The 18,027-nt window shown below is 38.8% G+C and overlaps 1 protein-coding gene across 1 annotated transcript in view; it reads left to right on the top strand.

The window, feature by feature from the left end:
- The window catches only part of CEP192 (centrosomal protein 192), a 74,478-nt gene that overhangs the window by 23,732 nt on the left and 32,719 nt on the right, over positions 1–18,027 (top strand). The window contains exons 17-30 of the mRNA XM_072328077.1: positions 1,391–1,531; positions 1,785–2,130; positions 2,447–2,584; positions 4,769–4,833; positions 4,909–5,100; positions 5,569–5,692; positions 7,683–7,813; positions 9,155–10,175; positions 10,296–10,422; positions 11,208–11,379; positions 12,885–13,779; positions 15,301–15,449; positions 15,955–16,185; positions 17,132–17,257. Of these exons, the coding sequence (XP_072184178.1) occupies positions 1,391–1,531; positions 1,785–2,130; positions 2,447–2,584; positions 4,769–4,833; positions 4,909–5,100; positions 5,569–5,692; positions 7,683–7,813; positions 9,155–10,175; positions 10,296–10,422; positions 11,208–11,379; positions 12,885–13,779; positions 15,301–15,449; positions 15,955–16,185; positions 17,132–17,257 (3,858 nt within the window). The remainder of the gene's footprint in view (positions 1–1,390; positions 1,532–1,784; positions 2,131–2,446; positions 2,585–4,768; positions 4,834–4,908; positions 5,101–5,568; positions 5,693–7,682; positions 7,814–9,154; positions 10,176–10,295; positions 10,423–11,207; positions 11,380–12,884; positions 13,780–15,300; positions 15,450–15,954; positions 16,186–17,131; positions 17,258–18,027) is intronic.

The raw sequence follows: 18,027 nt of genomic DNA on the forward strand, positions 1-18,027 counted from the left end.
GCTTCTTTCAACTTTTCCCAGTGATGGTATCAGGGGTGATGAGGGGTTTGTAGGTAAGCATTTGGAACCCTCCTCAGGTCCATTAGGGGAAACAATATTGTTGGTAACCAAGCAGTAGCCTCTGCTAACACCACAGTACTATGAAAGCATGATTTTTACTAGCTTCTGAATGCAAGGAATTCCTAAAACTGTCTAATATCCATAAAATACTAGCTTTACTTCTTCCTCCCACTCCCAACAAGCTGGTCAGCTGAACTGCAAGGGAGGCCATCTTTATATCTTGCTTGTAATTTCCAGGAGATGAGTGTATGTCTTTGTGTAGGCATCGCTACATTTTATCTTGATGGTTCTATAACAATAAATGATTTTAATAGTTTTAACTTGTTACTATTCTGTGTTATAGTTTGTTTTAACTGCAACATTGTTCAAAGGACAGGGTGGAGTTTTCTTTTAAGACATTGGTCATCTTGGTAAAAACGAATTGATTTCTTTTCTGACAAAGGATTGTTGTATTTTTCCTTTCTATAAATACTTTAATGCCTGCTGACATTAATGCTTATTTCATTTTGTATGACTTCTTCTTTATAAAGAACTTTTCAATCACCAGCTTGGTTACCAAGGTGTGATAATCTTCAAGATTTTATTAAACATGTAGCATCATGGAGACTTTTTGCAATGGAATAAACGTGTCTCCTAAGTAGCTCGTCCATGTGAGGAGGGTGAGCAGAGAGTGGCAGCTGCCTTGTGGTTTGCCTTAGAACACCATTTCTCTCTTACAGATTGCTTGGTGTCTGTAACCCTGAATGAGAACTTGATAGTTGCATGCTTGACCACAATAGTGATGTGTGATAGACTGAATCATGGTAGCAAAGATTATAATTATTCTACTGATGTGTTGTGTAACAGCTTCTTGAATTTCCCACCTGACTTCAAAGTTTCTGGGCTGTGGGAAGGGATCTGTTAACCCTCCTGATAGCAGTTTGTACAGGTTGCCAGTTGTTGATTGACAGCAGTGTGTGAAGAATAGATGATTGTTTTAAGACCATGTGGCCATGGCGAAGAGTGAGAACAGCAGAGTTGTGTTCTCCGACCTCAGGCTTGATGCAAATAGACAAGATACTCCTGCTTCACCTTGGCTGTAGATGGGCAGTGGGGTATGTGCCAAAAGGTTCTGAGTTGGAATTTGCATTCAGTGATAGATCCAGAGGAGAAATAGCACAGTGCTCTTGTTAAAGAAAATGAAATAACAGTGGGAGTAAAAAAGGTGCCTCATCTTCTTGTTCTGTATGTACTGAAGGCAGATTGGTGGACTGGCATAGCCAGCAGTGTGTTTTATTTTTCTCTTCAGCGTTGTGGATGTGGTGTAACTTAGATTTTTTTATTTTGAAAGGAGGATTTCCAAAACCCTGGTACTTATCAGGCTGTGACAGGAGCAGACTCAGGAAGTGTTCATGATGAAGACTCACAAAATCAAGGGATGACTGAGTTTCCCATGCAAATAGAAAAACTGCCCAGAGCAATGAGACAACTGGTATGGAGTTATCACTTACATATATGTAGAATAAGGCTAGCATAAAATAAATATGGCTGTGCTTTTGAGAACTTATAAGAGGTTGAACTAACAACCCAAATTTTCTTTACGAAAGATGGATAATAAGGCTTTGTTTTCTGAATATGTTTTTCGGCCATAGTCAACTTTGGCTATTTTGTACCTGGAACTATTAACAGGAGCAATTAACAAATGCAATTCACCTAAGAATTGTTATTTTTTTTTTCCCCCTAAGAATTCCATGACTAGCAGAGATGTACTGGAATCCTGCAGTGCTGCTGAGTTACATTTAGATTCACTGTATCTTCGATGCATCAGCAGCCATACAGCTGATGGTGAGGGTGCTCTTTCCAAGCAAGAAGTGTGGTCCTCTGGGCATCATTCTGCTGCTTCTGCTGGTGAAGTACTACATCCAGCAGAGGAGTTTCTGGAGCACTACACTGATACAAGAATTCCTCTAAGTGCAGATGCACCTGGAACAGCTGCAGTTTCAGCTGGGTGTGAGGTTGGCCTCTCTGATACTTACTTGTCTCCAACTGCAGACAGCTGTCAGAATAAAAGTTTAGCTACAACAGACACAGGTATGTTGTTTTCAATATAACCTAACTATACCACTGTTGCATGGAAAAAGAAAGCAGTAAGCTGCACAGTTTTCTTTAGTTAAAAAAAAAAATAAATCCACAATTTCTTTATAAACAAGGAAAATATAACTTGAATAAATTGGTTTTGTTTTTATAAATTACTGATTGATGGATATTGCAGACTGTTGCTTCTTTTGCAAAGCTGCTGCAACCTGTAATTGCAGCTACTTGATCTGCAATAACTTGTTGCTGGCCTTTAGTGAGTGGACTCATTTAAACTGGAGACATTTTACTGTGTTCCTTGTTGTCCATTCAGGTGATGCACCACACAGCGTTGTTTATCAAAACGAAGAAGGCAAATGGGTGACTGATCTTGCTTATTATACTTCATTTGATGAAGAACAAGATTTAAACCTGTCTGAAGATGATGAAATAAATGAGTTCATAACTGGATGTATGTAATCTTTTTCCTTTTTAGTTAGCTATTGCTATCTGGTTGTGTTTAAAAACCATTTGGATGTGGCGCTCATGATTTAGCAGAGGGTTGTTAGATAGGGTAGAATGGTTAGGTTGTGGTTGAACTCGATGATCTTTGAGGTCTTTTCCAACCTGAGCAATTCTATGATCTGTCGTATAGTATTAAGGAAACTTTTGCTCCTCCTTTTACCTTTTTCCACTTTAAAAATAAGTAGTACTTACTATTGCAAAGCCTCTAGGTTTTAGGTACTAAAACTTCATTTGGAAGCTCTTGTTGTCAGCAGGTAATGATAGTAACGCTGGTTTCAGCTGACAGCTTATTTCCACATTTCTTACTCTTCCCAGGAAGAGTGTTGCTGATACCAGTTGTATGAGAAAAATAGCCACCCTGTCTGTCATTTCCAGAAACGTTGGTTAGAATTTGAATTATTGTTATCCTTTTCTTCAAGAAGAGGAAACTGTCGTTCTGTATCATGTGATGGTTATAAGAAAGGTTTATAATAACAAGAAGTTATTATAAAAACAAGTAAATGTGAAAGGAGCTGCTGAATTCTCTGGCTGGTGACTTTTGTGAACTTCCAGGGAATGTCATGATGCTGAGTGTTCACGCTTGGTACTGGTACTGAAAAATATTGGAGCTTACTAAGGGCCATTTACGGGACTCTGCTAATAAATTCTAGGCTTTTTGACCCTTTGTCTACTGAAGTTATAATTTTCCCTTTAACGTGTCTCAGGCTGATTGTCTTGAGCATCTGTGTTTGTCATACAAGGTTGAATAGTGTGCATGTGATGCTGTAGACAAATAAATTCCTCAGCACCAAAATGTGTTCTGAACAACTGTCTTACTGTACAGATTTAAGCACTGTATGCTTATCCTGGTCTCTTCTTGTTTCTAAAGCTGGTGTATGGATGGTATTCTAAGGATGCCTGCTCAAGGTTGCTCTTTCTTTCAGAGAGGATGATGTGTAGAATTGTTTATTATGAACACAAGGTCACACAGAGTTGTTGAGCTGAAATTGTTTATCAACACTGTGTGGGTTTCTGTTGGAACAAATAATATTGCGTGCTGGAAAATTCCCTTCTTACTATGTTAGCAAAGCAGAACTCCCTTATTTTTCACATAGCAGGGTATTTCAGATACCTGGCTGCATCTCAGACTCGAGTTACCAGATAATTTAGGATAGTTGTCTACTGTAATTTTTTCCAAGGCTCATGAGCTTTTCCCTTACCTGATGGTTTTTAAAGAAATGATGCTTTCCACATGATTGAATTCAGCATGGATGGCATTTTTCTCTCAGCTGGTTTGCTTGTCCGTGATGTTTGTGGGATTCTTGACAGCTGTGAGATTTTATTTATAGGGACAGAAAGGAAATGTTACATCTGATGCTGCTGAGTGCCATTAATGACATGTCTGTGTGAACAAACGCACACTGTATTATTGTACAGAGTAGTGCAGCATTGCTCACTTGACAGTTTAGTGCTTCAGGAAGTCCTCATAAGTTGTCTTATATCTTACATAGAGGATTAAAGAAGAGTTGCTATTGACTTAAAGTTCAGCTGGCTATGACTGCATGTCATTGACAGTGCTAGGTTGCCTTTAGGAATTATAGTTGGATCGCTTAATAAAGAGTTGTTCCTATTTTGTTGCTTTCCTCAGAAGCAATGAAATTCCAACTTCTCTTAAGTAATCTTTTACAGTCAACAACGTTTGGCCATGTTAATTTGCATGGGTATTTTGTGAACTGATACAAACCAAACCAATCTATTTCTTTTACTCAAGTTCACAGATAGCACCTTGATGAAGTTTTCTAAACTGAATGATGTCTAAGTTGGTTTGGAAGCTCCCATCTACCTAGTATAGATAGCAGAACCAATAATAAATATAGCTTGCTTTCAGGACAGGGTTTTAAGAGGCCTTCTGTACTGACCTCTAAGGTTGCTAGCCAAATGCTTCTTTTTCTGGTCTATCTAAAGATTAGGGAATACTGTTTTTAAACTAACTTCACATGAACCTGCTTCACTGTCATGTGAGGAATGACTCCTGGTTTGTCCCAAATTGTCTTGGATGTAGAATTAAGCATCTGTGCTTCAAAATTTAGTTTAATGATGCAGAATGGTAATGGCAACGCTTATTTTAATGAATGTCTTCTTTGGTTTTAAGCTGAAGCAGCAGCAATGATTGCACAAGACCAGGAAGAATTTGAGAAAACACACAGACTTCTGCAGGTAAGTAATGATCTGAACGCAAACAGAATAACTCCCATGTATTTGCAAATTACAATTTCTGTCACTTCTTTGCAGGCAGAAAAAGTAGACATTCTAAATGCATCTGAAATAGCAAATTCTTCATGGAAATCTGCTGGTAGCTGCCTTCTACCAAAAATGTCTGATGTTAGTAAAGATGCCAGCTACTTACGTTTGTCTCTGGGAGAGTTCTTTGGTCAGAGATCTGAAGCTCTTGGTTGTCTTGGTGGAGGCAGCGATGTGAAACGGGTATGTATCTCGGTGTTCTAAGAGGCAAGGGAAGGGTAAGAAAAAACAGCTAGAGCTGCTTTTTGTTGTTGTTGTAACTATTTCTGAGAACTACTTGTCTATGCTTATTTGATAAGGAAATTCTGTGCATATATGACGGGGATGAATTGGTTTTTGATTCTCAATTGATACTTATGACATGAAGGGATGACTAGTATTACAAGGGAATCTTTATAATTCTTGATCAAAACATGGGGTTCTAGTGAGGAAAGTAGGCCTTGTTACAGTCTGTGTGTTGGAGATCTAAGCAAGCAGTCCACAGAGTCGAGTGAAACACTACTCAGACAAAGCTAGGAAGTATATGTTATTTCTCAGCCAAATACCAACTGGAGAGAAACTGGCTGAAACTACTTTGCATATCCACTGGAACTGGTTATTCATGATTGAATTTACTAATGTTGTATTCTGGGTTGTCTTTTTTTCTTATAGCCGTCTTTTGGTTACCATATTACATCTCCGAAGACAAGGCAACCTGTTGCTTTGCTAAGGCAATTCGATGCATCAGTAGGTGACGCTACCCAAGAAACGTCACAATTTTCTGAAGTGTTTCCAGGTAATTATAGAGCAGGATGAACCTCAGACGGTAGTTGTAACAGTAATGAGGAGTTATTTGCGTGTAACCAGTAAAAATAGTGAAAAGTATGTGATAGATACTGGAGAGAAGTATGTGATAGACTCATTCACTTAATCATTTTCAGGCCTGTGGGGCTGAAGATGGAAGGTAATCACACCAAAGAAACACAAACCCTAAAGAGTTGCATGAGGGAGCATTCTAATACCAAATGGTAGCCTGGATTGCCTTGGTCTTCTGCGTCTTCAGATGCTGGATAAGTGCTAGAACGGCTTTTAATAATTAAAGCCTTTGGTCAGAGTTTTCCTGCTCAAAAAGCTGTGTAGTTGTGTTGACAAAACAGCAACCAAAAAAACAACAAAAAGAACTATCCACAAAACCAGGAAGTTTATTTATTTTCTATTTAGATGTAGAGGATGTAGGGAAATAAGTAGCTCAGGTTATAACTGTGTTTGTGTGTATATATACAAGTCTAACTTTCTCCTGCCATCTTTTAAAATAAGTAAATAGTTATACTCCTGGGATACCTGATTGCCTTAAAAGAATAGGAAATTCCTCTAAAAATTTATATGGAAAGACCAGAAGATGCATTTATGCATAACTTGCATATCAACTGAACAAGGTTTATCTAGGAAATTAATTGAGAGTATTTCATCAAAATATGAGTTCATTTTAAAGCATCTTTGTTGTTCTTATACACTTAAGGCAATATCAGTCTTCTGAATCTGTTTGTAGCATCAATGCAGTGGCTTGCATACACTTCTACAGTGATGAAAACATCAAACATCAGTCAGATTTTTATGGGGAACATTTCCTTAAAAGCAATTTTGCAGCCATTATTTTCCTCACCCTGAGCTATTGCAAATATATGTGAAGTGTCTGCAATGATGTTATTTTGCTTGTTTTGTTTTCTTTAAACCAAGTGTCAGCGTGCTTAAATTTAATCTACAGTAGTCTGGATTTTTTGTTTAAAACAAACAAGCCTTGGATGTTTCTTGAATCTTGTGACCTTTGTTCAGGTAAAAGCTAGCTGTAATTGCTGCTTTAAATAATAGATAAATTGTGTACTCTGCTCTTACTTTGTAAATGCTAGAGAAAGTGGCCATAAACTGGCTTAAATACACAGTATGTTAATAGCAACTGTCATGTGAATTTTTTCAGAGTACTGGCAGTTATCTTTGTTAACAAGTTAGTATAGAATCCTTTTTTAAGGAATAGTAGAAGCAGAAGAAACTGAGAGTTTAGCAACCTGAAAAGGGAATTACTTGAAATACTGAGGATATGCAAACTCCATATATCTATCCCAAGTAGAAGAGAAGCTAAATTAACTGAAGTAAGCACACTTCATACTGCTTTTCTTGCTAAGCAGAGCATTTTTAAGAGCTGTAGTGTTCTATGGTATTTGGATGCTTTCCTTCAAGCAAAAGCTCCTTTGGTGCTACAGTAGCTTCTAGATCTTAGAATCACAGAGTCTCATCAGAACAGTATTTCCTAGTCTGTGTGCTGTCTGATAACCCAGGAGATTCTTAATAGACTTGATGGTTTCAGAAGGGTGTCCTTCAGAGTATAATCCTTTAAAATCACCAGTTCATATACCTACCTCTCTCAGACTCTTTAATATATGAAAAATGGTTTTATTCAGTTTTATCTCTTACTGTTTTATACTGGAGCTAGGTGTACATTTATGCTACTTTGTGAACAACATTTTATGAAAATACATGTTTAGTTTGTGCTAGTATGGTAGGCTACCTGAAAATGAAATGTGAGCTACGGTATTCATAACATCATTAATTTTGTTAACTGAATTAGGATGTTCTTTCAATACAGGTGATAGGTGATGGTTGCAGTATTTGTTTTTGTTAGTTACAACAGTTTTTTCCTATTGAACACAACAGGGAGTGTTCACATCCCACGAATGAAGTTCAAACAGTATACTTGGAAATTAATTCTCGGTCTTTTTCTTTCTTCTTAGAAGACTTGGAAGCTCAAGCAAAAGAACATGCAGATTCTACCAGCTGTGAGGGTGCGTGGTGTGGTGTAGAGGCTGCAGCTGGAATACAAAAAAGCGTTAATTCAGAAACTGCTACCAGAAGTAAAGCAAAGGTATTTTTCTTGTATTTGCTATTAATTGCAAGTATGAACTTGAGCAAAAGTCACTTGTTATTGTTTCTTTGAGTAAGGCTGACTTTGTGCTTTAATCTCAAGTTAGTTACTGCCTTTTATGCTGATAACTTGGATCCTAGTAGATGCCTTTTACTTCTTAGACTAGTTTCATTAGATTGTTATGATCCTGTAGATCTGGTTGTACCAGCACTGAATAGAAGGATGAACACCTTTAACCTGCTGACCACTCTCTTCTTGCTGCAGCACAGGTTGCTGCTGGCTTTTTTTCTACAAGGGCACGTTGCTGGCTCATGGTCAACTTGATGACTACCTGGACCTCTGACTTCTTTTCTACCAGGCTGTTCTCCAGCTGTTCAGTCCCTAACTAGTACTGGTACAAGGACTTATTCCTCCCCAGGCTGAAAGGCATTTTTCTTTGAAATTCATGAGATTTCTCTAATCCTGTTTCTCCAATCTGCTGACATCCTTCTGAATAATGTCAGCTCACCTTGCGTACGAACCACGCCTTGGCAGACTTGCTATGAGGCTGTGCTCTGTTCCATTATCAATGTCATTGATAATGAAGTTGAACAGTACATAGATACTGACACTGGCCCATTGTCAGTCCCTGGGGTACCCCATTATGGACCTCAGGCTACTCATAGCCTGACAGACTTTTTGTCCTGATGACAACATGTTACAGCCATTTTTTAGTCATGATCTATTTATCCTCTCCATTAATCAACGGTCTTTTCATGAGGGTACTGTGAGGGTTTGCATGGATATCTATGGGAGGACACAAATGCAAGTTCACAAAATGAAATCTTATCTTCAAGAGAGACAGGAAGAGATTATAATCTAGAGGTGACATTGTCTAGTTATTCCAGTGCTTTGCTAAGAATAGGCAGTGTGCAAAGTCAAGAAGTCATCAGACTTCAGAGGTGCAGAGAAGCATGGAATTGGTTTTGTTTCTCTTTGTTGAGAGGCAGATGATTGGAAGTTATTTGGGAAGATAGTGTGTGTTTGATCAGTCTCCTCCTTGCTCTGTCTGTATTGTATTTACTTGTAGTCCCTAAAACCAAATTAAGGCAGATGTGAGAATTTTATGTGTATCAAACCTAGTTTTAAAGGAACAGAAGCTTCCTAGCAGGCAATCCTTGTGGCAAGCAGACTTGGAAAATCAGTAGTTCGCCTGTTGTATTGTTTCTCCTTGACAACAGATTAAATATTTGGCAACAAGGAATATATTAATGTAGTATCAGGCATAAATTCAAATACAAAATCATTTTAAAAAAATCAATTTTCTTAATTTGGTGCTTAACCTGTTTTTCTTTGTTGTAGGGTGGAGTTAATGAAGACAAGTTGGAAGGTGGCTTATCGAATCATTCTGACTCTGTCCTCAGTATTAGCACGATTGCCTCTGCTATTGCTAATGCTTCTTGCAGTGCTGAGCCTTCCCAGTTGGCTGCTATGATGATGACACTCTCCAATAAAAATAGAAAGAAGTGTTTCCTTCCTGGAATTGTTAAAGAGACGGAACTCACAGCTGATGGCGCATTATCCAACGATGTGGAAAACAGTGCATTTGATATGGAAAAATATCTCAAAAAAACAGATGAGTTTGGACATGAAAGTGAGCGTGAGAGTATTGCAAAACATGAGGCACCTGTCCAGAACAGTATGTCTGAAAGCACTTTACTGGCTAAAGTTAGAAATAAAGAAGCTCTTGTAGAAGACTTAAGTGATCATAATGAGCAGCAACTAACAGAGAAGCAATTTCTGAGTTATTTTAATGCAGAGAATGGTACTCAGAATATCTCTAGCTCATCTGATGCTTCTAAGCATGAAGACAGAACTGCAAATAGCATTAAGTATTCAGAGAAGTTATCAGATGTATTAAGTAGTAAACATTTGCAGTTGACGAGTGCTACTCTTAAATCTGATATGCCGGATACCCAAACTTTACCTAATAGAAACAAAGCACAGGCATGTGAAACTCCTTTAGCAGTTAAAAGAGAAATGGCACAGAGACTTCTGTTCGCTCAGCAGGCTGACAATCTTACTAGTAGATGTAGCAGGGAAGGTGGAGGAACAGTGAAAAATCCTGTTCCTGAACCATGTAATGATTTTGAGAGAAATACAAGAAACGTGTCACTCAGCAATGGAAAAGCTACCAAAGAACTGGGTAAATATGTCTTAGTAAGTCCTACGAAAGCAACGCCTGTGCTGAAGTTGAGCACTGATGAAGAGATGCAAAGCTCAAAGGTGGAGGAGAGAACCCAAGAGAGCCATGCTGCTGGCAGTGGGAGTGTGAAACATGTAACTTTTGAGAAGCTCTCTCCAACTTCCCAGAATAGTACTGGTAAGTAAATCTAATGAGTAATCCAAAAAGATAAAAGGAACCAGTTGTAGAAAAGGCTTTACTTGAAAGCAGACTTGTTTCCTGTGCTTAAACACTTATTGAACCCTGTTTATTTATCAGATCATCAATCCGTTCTCCCTGAATGTGACTTGCAGCCTTTGGAGGATGAGCAGTATAGCTTCAGGCCTTCAACTTCACCGCTGATTCACTCTTCTCCTAGTGATGCTTCTGGAACGGCATGTTCAGGGTAAATTTCTTAGTGAGGGTTATAGGAATTGCTACAGCTTCATGGGGATCTTTGAGTCATCAGGTTTTAAAGTGAATATTGTTTTTTACTTCAGTTTATAGAAGTCTTATTTATTTATTTAAGATTATGACTTCATTCTTCGTGTGAGCTTGCTGTTAGGTTTTAATGTGTGCATGGGGCAGCAGTCTTAAGCAATTGTTGATTTATTTCCCTTGATGGTATGATCATAGAGTTGCTGGACGTGAATGTATCTGTTCTTGCTCAGGATTGTCCAGTAATGCAAGAATACAGAACACTCAGCCTATAGTTAGTCAGGTGCCGTGGATACTCAAACCTTTGTGATGATGGAATGGTTAGCTACTGTATTTAGTTTGTTTTTTATAACAGTTCTAGTTACGTAATAACAAGGCTTGGTATTGTATAAAACCAATGATGGCCTGGGTTGTTTTTTTGTTTTCTCATTTTAAAACTTGTGTTTAGGTCAGTTTTGTTCTCTAATTCATGTCACTGCTTGTGGTGAGAGAGAATAGGTAGAAATACTTGCATTTCATATGAATGCTTTCATATTTTGAAGCTGCAACTTTGTCCCCAAGATTTCAGCACTTAGTAGCAATTGAATGGGTAATGTCTTTTTAAAATAAGCTCCAGTAATGAGAGAAGTTGTGTAAATTATAAGATTACTACCAAGTCTTGTGGTTTTAAACATATACTATGGCCAATAGCTATTCATTTTCATGTGGACATGTATTCTGTGTAGTCTGACATACTTCCTATCTGTTTTTCAGGTCTGAAGCTGATTTTATTTGCACATCACAGTATCCAAAATCATCTTGCAAGGAGGATACTGTATCTCAGTCAGTTTACTCAAGCCCAAGCATGAGCAGATTAACCTATGTCTCTGAGTCTGACAGCACGCTTAAGAATACATCTGTAACATGTGATCCAGAGACGCGCTGGGTAAGAAAGTCTAAGATTGTAATTATGTATGAACTGTTTTTCTTAAACACAGGTCTCTGCCCTATGAATTATTACATGGTCAAAATCATTTTTAACAGTTAGAACAACCTGAAGGGTTTCAGAATAGCTTAGTATACGTTCTGCTTAGCAAAAAAGGTATTGTGCTGCTCTCTCTTTTCTTCCCCACTCCCAAGTTTCAACAGTGTGAATTTTGAAGTAGGTTTTGTTAAATTGCAAACCCCAGTGAATGTGAGAGTAAACCACTCAAAGAACTTCTGGAAAAAGGGAGATTTGGTGTATCTTTTTCCATGTTTTTCCCAGTTGCTTCTTGAGTCAGTCTGTTCCTGGAGTTGCAGTGCAGCATTCTAGCAGCAGTTAGCAGGCTCTTTATCTGCTTTTTTTTCACCCCTGAGACTCCCTTTTTGTTCTGTTTCAGCTTCTGGGAAGAGTCCTTCTCTCCCCCTACAACCCAAGCAATGTATATCAGTGCATACTTTAGCTTTAACTCCCTCTAAATGATTTCAGGACTGAAAATACCATTTGTCTACCTCTGATAATTATTCTCTCTGTTCTCGCTGCTTTAGTAAAGAGTATACTCTTAGAGTGGAACTTCCATTCAGAGCTGCAGTCTTATGCTGACTAAGATAGTTAATATTCTCTTGTCTCAGTCCATGGGTTCCTTAGAATCTGAAATCTTTATTAAACCTCCCCCCTCCAAAATGTCCAAACGTGTGGATGGGACTTTAAAACAAACAGAAGTTGAAAACCTTTTAGTTTAAAACAAAGTGATACCAGAAAAAAAAAGAAAGTGATACCACTTAAACTTCCTCTGAGATAGATGCAGCAGCTTTATTGCTTGTGGATTTCTCTAACGGTTAGTAGAAATGTTCGCTGCTAGGTGTATTTTTCATTTGTAGATATGGGAAAAACATAAAAGACATAATTGTTGCAGAAGAAACCGCTACCAGTGGACCAATGCCCAGGCAGTCACCAAGGAACAATTACTCTAGAAAAAATATTCCATAAACTCAGAAATAAAATTGGTCAGCTGTCCTGACTGTTTCCCCTCCCAACTTCTTGCCCACCCCACGGCCTGCCTTACTGCTGTGGTGAAGTGAGAAACAAAGGCGGCCTTGACTCTGCTGGCATTGCTCAGCCGTATGTGAAACATTAATACGTTATCAATGCTGTTTTCATCACAAATCCAAAACATAACACCACAAGGGTGCTATGTGAAGGAAACTGACTTCATATCAAGCAGATACCATACACCTAGTTACATGTGACTTCAGATAGCAAACCAGGCTGAAGCAACAGACTTTCTTTCTCAAAGTAAAGAGACACAGGTGTCTGAAGTCTTGTTTTCGTAACAAGACTTGACAAACTTGATCATTTAATGGTAATGGATGGCAGTATCAGCATTAGGGTCTGTTTTATGAATCCTGTTTGCTTTTCTAGAATGTGTAGAACTTGTAATAATATTGTGTATTACGTTCATTTACTAGAGTGAAAATGCAAGCGAACTAAGTACAACAATAATTCGAGCCAGCCCAACTCCTTCACAGGAACAAACAAAGAAGTTAGAAGACTACCTGTGCCAAAGAAACCGCAAAGGAGTACAGTTCAGTGTTGATCAGAAATCAGAAGAAAATGAACTTGTGCATCCTGAAGGAAAACTTGAAGGACAAGGTCAAGAACTGTCCAAGGAGGATCTTGCAAAGAATGAAAGGCAGCTTACCTCTGCTGCCTCAAAAGTAGCAGCAACTCTTAAAGAGTTAGAGCCTGCTATATCAGCTCTTGCAAGTAAATTCTGCGTTTTTCAGCCACTTCCTGTTAATGCTGGTGCACAAGAAGTATGGCAGGATCACACAAATAAAGCACAGACCCAGGGATTACCATCTTTAAATACGTTGCCTGTATATCCTGGATTAAGTGCTTGTGTTCCTATAAATCAAAACACTCCCAGTGAACAGTATATTCCTGTTTCAAGCTTTAAATCCCATGTCACTACCTCTGAAAGTCAGACAATTTCTTCTGTTCCCACATTACTTCCAGGCCATTCCTTGGCAACAGCTCAATTTGCACAGCATCATCTAGGAAACGTGCCATCTACTGGAAACAAAATTTTGCCTCAGTTTCATGGCTGCAGTTCTGCAGGCCTTAGCGTACCACCATCAGGACTTCCTTACTCTAGCATCTCAGCAGAACTAGTGGAAAATTCAGTTCCAGTAGGAATCCCTTTGGGTTCAAATATTGGTCCCGGTTCTTTGGGTACAGCTGCACTTTGTCATCCACCCTCTACTTCCTGGAACAAGAATATCTTAAATATAAGGTCATATACTGCACAACATCTTGGGACGAGTAGAAAGGAGTGGGACTTCTCGATGCCTCCTGGTGTTGGTAAGTGTAATCGGGTTATCTAGATTTATCCGTGATAGAGGCTGCTGCCCCTAGGAGGGGAGAAATGAACAAAAACAACGGCAGCAATCTAAGGAAAGAAATTATTTTACTAAATACGAGACACAATATGATACAATATAACTACAACTACTATATCAAACAAGGCAGAGAAAAGAAAGAGAGAAAAAGAGTCCCGGAGAACCGGGGGCCTACTGCAATCTCTAGGCGACAGGCTGGAACGTTGCTGATAGAGCGAGACGGCAGGGATGGAGCGCTCCAAAGCGAAAGACAGGGCGAAAAGAGGGACGTTCCAGCCTGGGAGCGAGATTATATGTGTGTCCTCCTCCTCTGGTGATTCATCTCTGGCCGCGTTGTCCCCTGGGATATGTAGTTTCCTCCAAGGGCTGAGTACTCGGGATGCTGCCATTCCACAGATCTGGAGCATGAACCTCCACACTTCCGCATACCCTCTGTTACACTTCCACATACCCTCTGTTACACTTCCACATACCCTCTGTTACACTTCCACATACCCTCTGTTACACTTCCACATACCCTCTGTTACACTTCCACATACCCTCTGTTACACTTCCACATACCCTCTGTTACACTTCCACATACCCTCTGTTACACTTCCACATACCCTCTGTTACACTTCCACATACCCTCTGTTACACTTCCACATACCCTCTGTTACACTTCCACATACCCTCTGTTACACTTCCACATACCCTCTGTTACACTTCCACATACCCTCTGTTACACTTCCACATACCCTCTGTTACACTTCCACATACCCTCTGTTACACTTCCACATACCCTCTGTTACACTTCCACATACCCTCTGTTACACTTCCACATACCCTCTGTTACACTTTCTTATACCACCAAAACAGTTCATACCGCACATGATGTCATGATGTAGAATATTGACAGCACAAAACCATGACAGTAAGACTTGTTAAAAGCGTGCTTTAAATAAAGATGTGGTCAGGAATAGCTAAAATTAATATAAAAGAATAAGTGAAATTAGGAGTATGTGTGACCACAGCTATTCTTTATGCAAGTGGGTATTTGAGAAAAATTATATTACTGATGCTCTTCAGTTAATTTAGTGTCTATTCTTGTAGTCTTCCTAGTACTCTTAAAATGTATTTTTTTGTAATCAAGGAAGCTAGATTTCAGCATTCAATTTTTTTGTGGTTGTGGAAAGGATCTGTTGCTCCCTTTGTCATGAAGGAGAGGAATCCTAGTTGCAGTTTGTGCTGAGCAAGTTGAAGTTCAGCTGTATTTTAGCTGAAAAGCAGGAGGCATTTGTCACTATCTTGAGTGAACATTAGCAGACAGTTAAGCCCCCCCAGGACTGGGGAGTTGAAGCTGCTTTCTGCTTTTTCTACTCAAATATTTCCTTGATGCAAGAAAGCATTTCTGAAACAAGCTGACAAGCATGAAGTAGGGACCACATGAGCGATGCTTTATTCAGGATACTTGCAACTAACAGTCACATGCTTCCTTCCTGAGGACATGTAAAAGTACCAGAAGAGCTGAAGTTCCCTAACGCCTGCTGTGTGGGAATTGCATCGCAGACAGTTCTTAGCATTTTTAATCCGACTGAGCGGTGGCTGCAGGTCAGCATTGGAATACTCAGCATATCAGTCAATGGGGAAAAGGTAAGTATTTTTCTGTACACTTATAAGCATAAAGCTGTAACCTTATCAGATGTCATCCTGTGAAATAATAGCCTTCTTTAGAGAGTTGTAAGTTCTTCCCAGTTGATAGTTAATATAAACAGAAGCAGTGGTATCTTAGGCAGGCCTTCTGATTTATTCCAGTGGGTAGGAATAGTGAGTGTAAGTATCTCGTAGTGGGATACTTGGAAATTTATTTTGCCTGTATAAATGTTAGTAGGTTTGAGATCACTGCTTATTAATTCCTACCCTTCAGGTATAGTAAATACTGCAGTTCCCATTTTAATCTCTTACTAGATGCTGGACAGAAACCCCATCAACTTTCAGGCTGATTTACCTAACTCTTCTATTTAAATTTAAAGCAAATACCTACAGCTGAGTCAGATGAAGTGGGGCATAAAAATGGTGATGCGAGAAATGTGGTGTTTTGAATGAAGCTGTCCTCTAAAAAAAGCTTGTTAAAGATGATGTGTATTTTGCTTTTCAGGTGGATCCTGCAAAGTATCAGTGTCTCGTGTTCAAGAACAAAACGATTGTAGGACCCCATTCTACTGATGACCTGAAAATACTTTTCTTACCTTGTCATTCGGGGATCTTCCAGTGTATTCTCAGTGTTTCATCTTGGTCGGTTTCTGCAGATGCTGAGATAGTTGTTCAGGCGGAAGCTTTATCAAGTAGGGTAGTTCTGACAGCAGTTGCTGAAAATCCTAATTTAGAAGTAAGTAGCTACTTGGGTGGGTTTGTTTTTTTTATTGGAATTCTATGAATAATTTTATGATAGTGAATAAGAATGGGAATGAAGACTGCTTCTCATAGGAACCTGGAATGTCTTATGTTTGGAATGAGTAAGAATGTAAGCGTATATATATTAAAGGCTTATAACTAAGGAAGTTTTAATTGTGGAAGAGCACATAGAAGAAACATGAAATATTAAGCAGCTGTCTGAGAATAGTTAATTTCTTGTTATCAAAAGAATGGATGATTTTTTTGACATATATTTCTCAGGATTCTGCCATTTTGGGTATCACTGAGCATTAAAATAAAGCACAAAGCGTTTGCTTCCAGTCGTAAGGTTTTTTTCCTAAATTACATGGCATAGCTTTTATCTTGTTCGTTTATTCTTTTGAGCTCATTTATTGTCCATATTTTTCTCCATGTGGATCCTTGAAAATTGCTTCGTTTTTAAATGATAAGTAAATTCTACATCCCTACACATCTTGTTACACTGCGGAGATTGGATAATGTGCCAAATAAAAGTGGTATTTCATTTCAGATCACAACACTCCAAGTTTTTTACATTCACAAAATTAGCTCTTCAGTTGTTTACCTAAAGTCTAACTTGCTGCAGTGTTACTGGTGACATATTCTTGTGTCAAACTAACCAAAGTAACTCGACTATGTATAGGCTTTTGGTGGGTAAATACTGCACTAATGTTGACTTAAATTTGACTGGGGCAATATATGTGAGCGAATGCCAACTGGATATATATGCATTTTTTATATCAAAGCAAATATTGTGTAGATGCTGTGTCCCCCTGGCAGAAAGTGTGTATTGTATATGTGGGTATGGCATTACAGGAGTAATGCTTCCTGCTGCTTTTGTATTCTTAGTGCATTTTTGAGGTTTTCCTTCCTTAAAAGTTCTGCTTTGTCTTAAAATGCAGGTGGAAACAGGAAAACAAGATTATCTGGATTTCGGTGACTTGACTTCTGGCAGTTGGAAGGCTCTTCCTTTAAAAATTATCAACAAAACCCACGCTTTTGTGCCAATTAGACTTATTATTAATGCAGTAAGTACAGTAGAATTCCCGCATTTGAAAGCTAACTTGTGATACTGAATTTTAATACTGAAACATTGCTATTTTACTAAAACATACCCTTCAATCTATATATAAAATTCCCAAGAAATGTATCAGGTTAGTCAGGAAGTGCAAAGTTTTGCTGCCTGGTGATTTAATTCAGCTGTAATGGTACCAGCAAAAGTGCTTCTGGGACAATTGCACCTTGTCCTGTTTTTCATTTTAGTCAGCCCAGCTGTGGTCGGCTGTCCTTGTGTTGCCTGATTTGAGATAGTAAGGTAGCAGACAGCAGGAAGGTTTATGGTGCCTAAACCTTCCCTCCTAGAAGGTGAAAATAGATTGCACTAGAGGAATGTGTGCTGTTCGAATAGCTGACTATTGAAACAAGCTTCATAGAAAGTTTAATGAGTTCTGTCTTCCTTTGCTGGAGGAAGAGCAGATCTCCATCTGCTTTGTCTCCCACTAGGCAGTAATATCCTCTGTTACTTGCTGTGTTGTGCTCCTGTTTGCATCACTGTGGCAGTGCAGATGTTGGGTTAGTGTCTATGCTTGCTGCTGTTTATGCTGTGGGAAAAGCTGTTTTTCTTTTTTTTCCCCTCTTATGTGGGGACAGGAGAGAAAGGACTGACTTTGTGTTAAGGCTGTGGGTCATCATCTCAGTTACTGGTAAGGTTTTAGTCTTGCACAGCCCAACTGTCTTAAGCCTTCCACTAACCACTTCCAGCTCATTTCCTTCTGTTACAGGTAATTTCTAATCAATT

Source organism: Excalfactoria chinensis, chromosome 2 (genome assembly GCF_039878825.1).
Source record: "Excalfactoria chinensis isolate bCotChi1 chromosome 2, bCotChi1.hap2, whole genome shotgun sequence".
NCBI lineage: Eukaryota > Metazoa > Chordata > Aves > Galliformes > Phasianidae > Excalfactoria > Excalfactoria chinensis.